Source organism: Papilio xuthus, unplaced genomic scaffold, assembly GCF_000836235.2.
Source record: "Papilio xuthus unplaced genomic scaffold, Pxut_1.1 DF827570.1, whole genome shotgun sequence".
NCBI classification, from domain to species: Eukaryota; Metazoa; Arthropoda; class Insecta; order Lepidoptera; family Papilionidae; genus Papilio; species Papilio xuthus.
The window spans coordinates 2,467,252-2,478,580 of record NW_013531079.1 but is presented as its reverse complement, the minus strand read 5'-3'; the positions used below and the strand labels follow the sequence as shown (position 1 = coordinate 2,478,580).

Sequence of the window (11,329 nt, the reverse complement as noted above, 5' to 3'; positions counted from 1 at the left end):
TCGTATGAATTAACGGCATATCATTGCATAATCGCAAAAGAGGCTACGACATTGAACGCAATAGGGAAGCATATAGCTTTATGTTAAGAAAAATTAAACATACAAGAGTCTTTATTACCCATGTTTTAGTAAACACTAAAACAACATGTCAAAATATAATTTGAAAAAGGAATCCGTTAAATATTTAAAGATCGAATTCGAAGTAAAAACGTTATGGTTAACGGTGTTCCGTGACCCATCTGACGTAAATATATTTTTACGCGCTGTATCGCAAGACGAAGTTATAATTTTGTAACAAAGCATTGAACATAAAGAAAACGCTTCTATGGATGCGCTTGTGAATGAGAAAGACACGTCTTTGATATAGATATCGTGCTAACTTTGTGGTTATAATGACAACAGTATTGATCGGACACATACCTTGACTGATTATTTTTGTCGTTCTCCATAACATCTCTTTTCATAGGAAATTGCATTTAGAAAGGGAGTATTTAAAATATAACCCACGAAAAACTTATAACTTATCATATATTCGTTTAAATTGCACAATAGTCTCGTAAAAATATATAAAAAATTTAGTAAAATAACCACAATTCGTTAACATTCGTTACAATCAAAAGCAGATTTTTCCTCTTTCAGTCTTGTTTACGCTAATCATAACAAGTAAGAGAGAGACACAAAATAGGAACAGTGAGTAAACTTATCAGAATGTTAGCAACGTCCAGCGCCATCTTTAAAAGGATGTTGAATATTTTCAATCATAGACAAAATGTTACCACTGCAAAAACAAATTGCTTATTGGAATTCGAATAAGAAATTCATATTTCGTCGATTTATAAAAAAATGTGTGTACTAAAGTATTCATTTTAAGGCAGGCTTGGCTTCTAGTTCGATTTTTTTGTCTAATTAATTTAACAACTAACAAAACAGTAAAATTAGTTTTGTTACTAAATACCAGAGACGATGTTGTATCTTTATATCTATTGCAATAGCTTTTCATTCTATTTATTCAACAAATTACCTTATTTTATAATATTTACCAATTAATTAAGTATTTTAACGTTAAAAAAGGTCTTGCAAAAACATTTATATCATGTAAAATCAACGATATAAATAAATTTTATTTATTGTATATCAGCGTGAAACGTTCGTATCAAGCGAGCGATTATTCCGTCTAAATCTAGAATGTTTACATTTTAGGGGAATTAAAAATTAAATATTAATATACAAATTTAATCTTATAAGATTCAAGGATAGAAAGGAATATAAAGTTTGTAATTTGTACACATTTCCTTGGATGCAGGGATGCAGGTAAGAAATGAATCGTTGTAAAAAAACCTTGCTATTGTGATAGCTTATCAACGACCCTTAGTTCGTTAATTCTTATTCTGTAAACAGGCAAGCGAAACTTTTATAATCTGTGCTACAAATTGAACGCAAACGGAGATCCTCCATCTTGAAAATTGTGTATCTATCTCACTCATAACTTTCTCTATAATTTTTGGGCTATTTAAAAAAAAACATAATGCATATGAATAAATTGTGATTTAAAAATGTATTATTTCTTTCATTTAAAGTTTGGATTATAAATAAACAACAATGTAATCTAGTTAATTTAAGTATGTAATTAAAAATTTACAATTTATTTGTATTCATCATGAAAACACACCCCCCCCCCCGACAACGATGTCCTCCGCCATTAAACCAAATAGTATATAAAATAAGAGACGGGACTCTAGACTAATTAGATACACAAACGGAGAATAAAAATTTACATTTTCAATGCTAGCAATATTATGAACAAGTCTACGTTGTTACAAACCTAAAAAAATCTATCTGTCAGTTTCCTTTTTGACGTTTGAAAGTATTATTTGAGGGACAAATAAAACTATTTCGTTAATTGCAACTTTAATTTAATCTTCTGACTAAAGCGAACATATTTTAAGAACGCAACATAATGCTCATTGCTTTCGTAATAATACCATTATTGTTTAGTTCACCAACAAAATACCCCAACTATAATAAATGCTTATTTGTTCCAGTTTGTTTATTTGACAGCTCATATTTTCTGATAGAACTGGAGTAGTAGTGCCACTCTCGTCGGGAGAAATAGAATAGCACTGGAAAGAGATTAGCTCCTATCTGTTGGTAAAATATTTAGAAAATTGCTAACAAGACGATATGCATTGGAGCAAAACAAATCGTCATCATCAAGCTCACTATACGGACACACTATATTCCACTGAGGAGCTCGAAGCCTACCTTTAAGAATGCGACTAGGTTTTATTCAACAACGCAGAGCCAGTGAGGGTTGGTTGACTTCACACATATCTTTGAATTTCTGTGCAGTTGTATGCGATTTGTAATTACAGTAAGAATGTCGGATGGATGTTATCATGAAATTCGAAGAACGCATTACTATATAGCGGAGATCGTACCTGGATATGTAAAATATGATCCGGTCAAGCGCCAACTGCACTGCCGATGCTCCAAATAGTCCCCTAACCCAAACTTTTCCTATCAAAACATTGCAAATGTAAAAGTCATGTTAAATATAATGTAATGTATAAATAGAATACAATATTTAAGTTTTACTTCTCAAATAAATTCATAAAATTATCATGAACCTAAAGATTCCGCATATTAACTCTTTTGTTATTACTATTCTCCATAGATGTGTAACCTATAGATTCCTTAACGAGGAAAAATAATGAGCTTAGGAGGCATCATTTTGGGGAAAAGTACCTGTGTTGAAATTTAAATTACTTGTAAGAAAATTGTATACAATCTGTTTATTTTTTATTACTTAGTTAAAAAAAAGTTTAAGATATTATATAAGTTGCGATATTTGTAAAATCCAAATTTAATAATTTAATTTTGTTTCATATTTTTCACTAAATGGTATTTCTTTTATCTTTTGTACTTGATACTTAATTCCCTATATTTTAGTATATTTTTATTTTCTATACACTGCATTTCCCAATTTCGAGAAAATCTTATTATGTAAGTGTATATTTTATATTAAAGTCTAATACATATTTCTAAAAATTGTCATAATATTAACATCTAACTAATATAAAGCACTAAATTATAATATAAATAATGTATAGGTTACACATCTATATATCAATATTGACATTAATATGCTAGTGCATTTCCTGCAACATGGCGACTCTTTTTTAGATTTGCGGTTAAACTACTCCATATAATAAGTTATTTTTCAAAATTTAATTTAGAATTACAATATTTCAAACAATCAAACTTTGTAGCACAGATGTTGCAGCGACATGCAGTCAGTAATTCTGAAGCAGATTCCTTCATTTAATAATTCTGTAGAACTTGAAGAGGTGCAGTTATTCATCTGCAACAGAATGAAATTGTAATTAATTGATTCAAGTGTACAAAATAATCAAATTAATTATTGCTTTTCACCTAATTACATACCTTATTTAAAAAACAACTGGTTTTCTTGGATTAAATGGATCTCTCCCCATTTACTTACAAAACTTCTTTGCAATTCTCTACAATGATGGAACTCGCAAATCATGTAAAAAATGATGATTAGTTTTTACAGGTACAGATAGGAACTTTTATTGCCTGCACATTTTTGTGAAATGTCTATGATAGAATCATAAATCAAATTAGTTTGAAAAACTTGTCATGACATGACCAATTTACAGGTTGATCTACAATATTTGAAACAATAATAGAGAGATATTCTACACACAACCTAAATAATGTTTAAGTTAATTTTTATTATTGAATCTTTTTCATGTTTCGAGCAAACCATATTATACTAAATATCAAGCCAATTTAAAAGGTTAAAATTGTTCAAATAATTGCTGGAACTATGTGCTTTGGGAATTATTATTAATACTTAATATTTACCACTTACCATGTAGAATTTGGCATATGTCTTGTACTTACTTTTATGTTATTTTCATCAATTTTTGTTGTAAATTTACTTTTCAGCAATCAGCAAAAGGTCTTAAGTTCTAGTTCAACATTTAGTTCTTTTAAATATGAATAGAATGTAAAATTATATCTTTATTCAAATTCTATTTCTGTGAATCCATAGATTATGTTTTCTACTGCTTTTTACTTGTTTCACACCTAAAAACAGAAAGTATTAAAAATTGATAAGTTGTTCATATAATGTTCTTCCTATGTAGTTAATTATAACTGTAAAGCTTATTCTTATAATTTAATAAGTTACAAAAACTTCAGAGGTTGGATGTAACTGCTGGTAACTTAGTTTAAATAGAAAAATAAACTATTACAGATATCTTTATTTTTATTAAATCACATATTGTTGATGTGTACTTTTTAATAATAAATTTCGGTCAATTTGTCATTGGAAAGTGAGTCACACTCCCATTTTAAAGTCCGACCCAAACACAACAATAAACAAAGTCTTTTAACATTTGAATAATAATTTTATTTGGTACAAGTTTTCATAAAATCAATTTTAAACTTTAGGAAATAATCACCATGAGTATTATTGCTATGAAGATTGCTGAAGATGAATATATTACTATGAAGATTTTTTTTCGGGGTCTTAATTTATTTCAGTGAGATAATAAAATTGTTTCATATGTTTTCAGTTTTGTCACAGGTATGCTTTTCTAGAAGTTTATTGGAAGAAGTTTTTCTAGAAATACCTTCAAACAAACATATCCATCAAATCATTCGCAATTATAATCTGACTAATATTATAAATGCGGTTGTTTGAATGGATGGATCAATGTTTGTTTGAAGGTATCTCCAGAACTAGTCTAGTCTGGAATAACACAGGCTATTGATATGAAAAGAAAGGGACATGGTATGAAAAAAGTGAGAGAAATGTTATGTCTAAAAAAACTTACAGCAAATCTACTCAGCAATGAGACAATGATAGGCACAATTCCGCTCTTCACAAGCTGTCGTTTGACGTCATCGTTGCCAGCCAACGTTGTTATTCTAAAACAATAACAAAGTTATATTACCATGGAAACAAAGAATATATAAAATCAATTATAAATGGCAACCAAAGTTAAAACGCAAAGTTACTAGTACTCATAACTAATTTACCTTTCTCTTGCTGTAAGATATCAGTACGAAAAAAAAAACAGAAAAAGAAAAATTGCCTAAAGATCCAAGCATATTAAGCATAAAATTCAACCAAAGACCTTTCTGAGACGAAGAAGAACATTACAGGTAGAAATCTAAATGGAACAAGTCAAGAAATGGCTGCAATAGAAAATGGAAACTATCTATCCTTTAGTGACAATAATACTGAATTAAAAACAATACAATATTGGCAGAAACATAATCAAGACGTACTAAAAGATGATATCATAAATGAAACAGATCGTAACACTGCCATCACTAAAAACTGCATAATCAAAGTAAATCAAACATCTTGTAATGATTTTAGTGATAGTACGGATCAATTAAAACATAGAGCAAGACATATAAACTATTGGAAGACAGAATTAGAAAGAGCTTTAAGTGACATTGACGTAGAAATAAACGTATTAGAATCGTTAAGACAACAATTAAAAAATGCTATCGATATATTAAGAATACCTGAATATATCAATGAAGAATGTTTAAATTTAAGACGTAATAGAATGGAAACAGACGCAATATACGATGAACCACAAGACGCGTTATTCAACGAAACAGTATTAATAGAAAATATTAAAAGAATTCATAAAGATTCTTTGAGAGAGATAGAAAATCAAATAAAAATGAACATGGCAGCTAAAAATACATTAGAAAAAGATTGGAGCAACAAACATTTAGCATTTAAATATGAAACTATAAACAGTGAATTAAAAACAAAATCTGAAAATGTGAAAACATCAGGAACAACAAGATTATGTGAAGGACAATCTGACGTTCAATCATGGGAACATTTCACACAATCAGGATTGGAACAATTCAAAAGTGCGATAAAGAAATCTAAAGAATTAAGAATAAAAATTAATGCGGTATTGATAAACACTGCAAGGGATTTACGTTCACAAGACATTAGAGTCAATAAAGCGTTAAGCGACAGAATCGCTCGTACAGAACAAGTAAAAACAGAATTAGAAAATCAATTAAAACTAACATTAGGAAAGATAACAGAGACGGAGAATATTCTGGAAACTCTACACGAGGAAATATTAAAAGTATCACAAAGGGTACAAGTTGCTCAAACAAGATTGAACACTAAATATATAAGACCTAACGTCGAAAATTGCAGAGAAGGTTCCCTCTTCGGTTTAATAGACGAAGTACGAGATCTAAATAATAGTATGACATTATTACAAAACAGAATGTTGGAAACACAGAAATTACGAGCTAATTTAATACATAATAGATCTAAAATAGAAAATGAAATTATAGTAAAAAAGAAATCTCTATATATTGATAATGAAAGATGTTTATTTATAAGATCGCATTATCAATCTGCTGAAAAACTGTGTGGGTTTTAAAAGCTTATAAAATTAATAAACATATATAAAAACGGCTAAACACTCACGTATATTCGTCCGGTGGCACCGACTACGGCCGGCCAAATACAGTGAGGTGGGGGCCGCGTCCGCGCAATAATACCAGTCCCACTCACCCTGATGAAGGACCCCCGATGAGCTCGAAACTAGTTGGTGCCACCGGACAATTATACGTGAGTGTTTAGCCGTTTTTATAAGTTTAGTATAATGTCTCACGAAAGTTTGAATAATCTTATAAAATTGATTATAATACAATGTAAGTATAAAATAAACTTTTAATCTTTGGTTAATTTTTTAATACTCATAACAAACGATTTAGGTAATTGTAATCTACTACTGACATACGTAGTTATCCGAAACAAACATGTTTTATACATGAAATCCACACAAGAATCTCCTAGTGAAATTAAAAAAAGCCCAAGTTACTCCCGCACATATAAGCTACCTTCTAGTAAAAGTCCCGCCATATTTTTTCCAGATATTACGGATATTACCCAAAACAAACGGACAGACAGACCCACAGATAAACTAAAAAAAATGATTTTTGTTACACGCAACTTATATATTGTTAGAGATTTTTTTATCAGCATTACATACAGACATACAAATCTAACTTATATTATAAATACAAAAGTTTGGATAGATTTATATTTGTTAGAATTTCCGAACTGGTAGTGCTGAAATTTGGCATAGATGTAGAACATACCCTGGAAGTACACATAGACTACTAATTAAGTTTTTTCTAACCCAACGCGGAGTCGCAGGCAACAGCTAGTATATACTCACAGCTTAGTGGCTTGATGTACAACGGTGACGTCATCGTAGTTGTCAGCCAGCACAGTGAAGAGAGCAGCAGCGCCGCGCTCCGCCGCCACCGCGGACAGCTCGTGTCGCACCAGCAGGCACGCGATTGTACACATCACATCACTTACCAACGGTGGCTTCATGTTATCTAACACAAATATACTTCACTAGAACATGGAATATTCTAGAAATTACAAGCACAAGAGGAATCTAATACTTGGATTCAACGATGGCATACATCAACCACGACCACAGACAAGTTTCAAGTGGAAGCAATTCTCTGTATAGTCTGATGAATGCATTCCGGAAATCTAATTTTACTCTTCTTCAAGGACAAATGAGAAGAATGGAAGAAGAGGATTAGGCGGTTTGGAGAAGGATACCATACACAAGGCAACCCTCAAGTTAATAGTATTTATGTGTTTCGTCTGATAAGTGTGTGTGCGGGAGGACAAATTCTATTTCTCTTCTTCTTTATCCCATTTTCCAAATAAGAAATGGTGGGATGGGTAAATTAATGTCTCATCGGTCTATTAAACCATCCCAACCCCATCTGTATCCTTTTAACTTATTCAAAATGTCTATGGGCAGAGATCACTTTCCAGAAAATTATTATTTATATTTCTAAAATAATTAATCTAAGATATTGTAAAATAATCTTACTTTCAAGCAATCTAGTCAACGTATCAAGAAGCTCCGCGCCAAGTTCACGAGCATGTTCGTGAGCTTTGCCAAACTCCACGCGCAAGTCGTCGTCTAAAGTCAACTTTCTGATAACTTGTAGGCATTCACTTATTAACTGAAATACACAAACTATTATTACTTTGAGTTGATAATTGTTCACTAAGACCTTTAACATATATTAAGCAACTGACTTTGTAGCCTAAGACATCGGCTTCATGGATTTAAAAAAAAAATCAAAGTCTATGTGTTCTTCCAGACTATGTTCTACATGTATGCCAAATTTCAGCGAAATCCATGCAGCCGTTCTGAAGATATCTTCAGTACTTCAGAGTACAAACGTCCATCCATAAATTCTCATTTATAATATTAGTTAGATTGTGCCAGTTACTTTTCTTTCAGTGACATTTAAATTAATTTAAAAACATTTGTTTTTTTTAGTTTGATTTATTCTAAACGGGTGAAATATCCTTGTTGGCTAGTTCATCGCAAAATCTATTTTAAGTTACTTACCTCTATATTATTAGTTTTATTCAATAAATTGTTCAAATTCCGTCCAATGCCAGCACCAAATATCATCTGTGTGTTCATTTCATGTTTAACACAACACACAGCGGTCCATTTTAATGTTGCTATTAAAATAGATTCATCTTCTATTTCATCTAGATTTCTGAAATCAAAATTTATCTCAAACTAAGCTAGATCTAGACTGGATACTACTGTGAATAGTAACTGAGTGTATCCACCGTTGAAAATTTTTTTTTGAAACATGTTACCACTTCTAAAATAATGTTTCAATATCAGTGTTGCCACAGTACAAAATGTAATAATTAAAATGAAATTGTATGGTAGCTATATTTTTTTTTTCTCTTTAAATTCAGTCATTTTTCACGAGCACCAAAAAAGTATCAAACATGTCAAACTTACTTTTTAATAATTTCAACACCTTTTCTATCCAGCAAATCTGGTTGTGAATTCATTAAAGCGATCAATGTGTTTATTACTTTTATAATAGAAGCAGCATCTTTTTCATTATTAACATTCAAGTAAGATTTCTGTTTTAAATCTAGTAAATTTATAAGCGCAGGATAAATACCCTCTTTGCCTGCTCTTACTCTATGAGCAATATCTTTTTTGCATTCTCTCTGAAAATTGAATAATCTTTGTACATTTTTTTAAGTGTATGATGTCAAACATAAAATCACACCTTATTTCACTAAAATTGCTGCTTGTTAGCCCCCTTCTGTTATAAAAAAAAATAGGAGTTATTATTGCCCATGGGCATCTGCTACAAGTTAAAAAGTAACAGATGAATGCATTTAGGCAATGGTCTACAGTTAATGGACAGAGGAGGGACTCATAATAAGATGGTCTATTCCTCATTGGTATGGGAAGGCTTGCCATATCCACTTTCCCCTTCCCATCCTTTCCTTATATGAAAAGAGGTAACTTTATACTATTAATTTACAAAAATTTATTCTATACTGAGACCAGAGAGCAATTTTGTTTGTAATTTACAATTTTGCAAAGCACGAATAGCCTAATGGTTACAAGTACAAATTTCTAATCATGTGGTCGAGAGTTCTAATACTAGAGGTTACCTTGAATGGTGCAAGTAATATTAGTAAATAATCAAAAAATCTGCTAATTCTTAAAAATATAGAAAAATTATCAATAGAAAATAGTTACCATCAATATATCCAATTGTTCCAAGATTGGTTCATCATTGTTTTGGGCTGCATTTGACAACTCCTTGAGTTTTTTAACAGTTATACTCACTTGATGTTCTTCACCAGTGTTTAAATTTAGATCTTTGATAATATTAGATAAATCCACACCCTGTAAAATAAATTGTATCTATTAGGAATAGTGGGTTTTATTATTTTGTTCCTTTATTCAGCAGAACTATGTATGAGGTGTTATTTAACTTTAATTCTATTAATTATAATTTAAAACAATAAAGATTTCATGAATTTTAGTGTTATTTTTATTTGGGAATTTATTTTACCTGTGCTTCAAATTGAGCAATTGCTTCTTTAATAGCGTCCTCGGGGCTCATATCAAATTCATCCATATTCTCCTTTACAACGTCATCGTAAGTTTCCTGAGTTATCACACGAACCATTTTTACGTTCTAATGAAGTATTTTAGTTATTTTAATTCACAAGATACTTTTTTTCACTGTTAATCAAATTCATTTGAACAGCCGGTGATTCACAGAAGTTTTGAAAACAATTAATTCTTTTTGATATACATGACATTGACAATTGACAAGCTGTCATAGTAAACTGAGCTACTGGAAAAGACTTGTAAATTTTACACATGGTGACATTTCGTGTAGGTAGACCTTATACTCTTTGATTTAGGCTTTCAATATAAAAGAAAGCTACTGAAAAAGACTTGTAAATTGGTAGATTTATGGCAGTTAAATTTGTGACAGATCATTAATTTATTTAGGGCACCTTAAATTTGTATTTCAAAAATAAAATATAGCAACTTATTTATCATGTTATATAGTTTAAAAACTAAATTGTTCTAACTTAAAAAATTAAATTATTTTTAAATTATGCTATTATTAAAAATATAAACAATTTTTTGATACTTAGAATACGTTTTTCGTTGTATCATTATTGCGTTACGTATAATATTACGTAGTCAAAAAATTGACAAATTATTGAGTAATTGCTTAATAAAAATTATTAAAATTTGACCATTAAATTAATATTTAAATCCATTAAAGCATTTAAATGGAGCAATTATTTACGTTTTTTATTAATTAAGAAAATGTTTAGCAAATAATCATAAAATTGGATCTGGAAATAACCAGAGAAATAATTGTAAATTAAACATAATTGAAAGATACATACTATTTACGTTGTTCAAAAAATGTCTAATTTCATTAATTAAATTACATAAAACTAATATATGTACTGAATTTTTCATTTTTCATGCTAATCGCGTGCATACAATTCCTGGACATAATCATGTTCAAGCTATTATTTAAAATTAAAAATAATTGAAATAGAAAAAACATGGCAGTGACACGTGGTTAGACTTAAATGGCGTTTGCATTGACTTCTTTTTCATCAACACTGTAAAGAGGTCCATAAAAATATGAAACCTCCTTGGATGAGATGCTACGTGTTTGCGTGCATTAAATTCATGATATGAATGTGTCCGGGATGATCAACTGTTACAGAACAAGAAAACTTCTCGTCACAACAAAGTTTCTTTGCATTCACACCGGATAATTTTATGCAAGCCAAAATTTAGACGTAATTCCAAGCAGGACATTCAGGTTACGGTAAATAATTGATCAATAGGGTAGACACGACAAAATATTAAAATTGAGCCATTCTAAA

General features: G+C 30.2%; 2 protein-coding genes across 7 annotated transcripts in view; both read right to left on the bottom strand.

The window, feature by feature from the left end:
* Positions 1–683, bottom strand: part of Myb (proto-oncogene like protein Myb) — a 41,371-nt gene extending 40,688 nt beyond the window's left edge. For both annotated transcript variants that reach the window (XM_013313385.1, XM_013313386.1), the window contains exon 1: positions 421–683. In XM_013313385.1, coding sequence (XP_013168839.1) covers positions 421–476 — 56 coding nt within the window. In that variant the 5' untranslated portion in view covers positions 477–683. The remainder of the gene's footprint in view (positions 1–420) is intronic.
* Positions 684–4,074: 3,391 nt separating this feature from the next.
* On the bottom strand, positions 4,075–10,228 carry LOC106118708 (armadillo repeat-containing protein 6 homolog). 5 transcript variants are annotated; one of them, XR_001227932.1, is made up of 8 exons: positions 9,976–10,227; positions 9,657–9,806; positions 8,895–9,112; positions 8,481–8,637; positions 7,950–8,085; positions 7,269–7,434; positions 4,866–4,951; positions 4,075–4,113 (listed from the first exon to the last, which is right to left on the bottom strand). XR_001227932.1 is itself a non-coding variant. In XM_013313447.1 (8 exons), exons 1-8 carry the CDS (start codon positions 10,090–10,092, stop codon positions 4,108–4,110), a joined length of 1,044 nt encoding a protein of 347 aa, XP_013168901.1. In that variant the 5' UTR covers positions 10,093–10,227; the 3' UTR covers positions 4,075–4,107. The 5 variants fall into 5 exon arrangements, 4 of the variants coding, with proteins under 4 accessions (XP_013168901.1, XP_013168900.1, XP_013168903.1 ...); XM_013313447.1 differs by having other exon boundaries at positions 4,866–4,959; XM_013313446.1 differs by lacking the exon at positions 4,075–4,113 and having other exon boundaries at positions 4,734–4,959; positions 9,976–10,228.
* Positions 10,229–11,329: the final 1,101 nt, after the last annotated feature.

Coding starts and splice junctions, on each gene's coding strand:
- LOC106118708 (XM_013313446.1), bottom strand. CDS start 10,092: ATGGTTCGTGTGATAACTCAGGAAACTTACGATGACGTTGTAAAGGAG. Junction 9,113..9,656: donor AACAATTGGATATATTGATG/GTAACTATTTTC, acceptor TTCAATTTTCAG/AGAGAATGCAAAAAAGATAT. Junction 8,086..8,480: donor ATAAAACTAATAATATAGAG/GTAAGTAACTTA, acceptor TGTGTATTTCAG/TTAATAAGTGAATGCCTACA.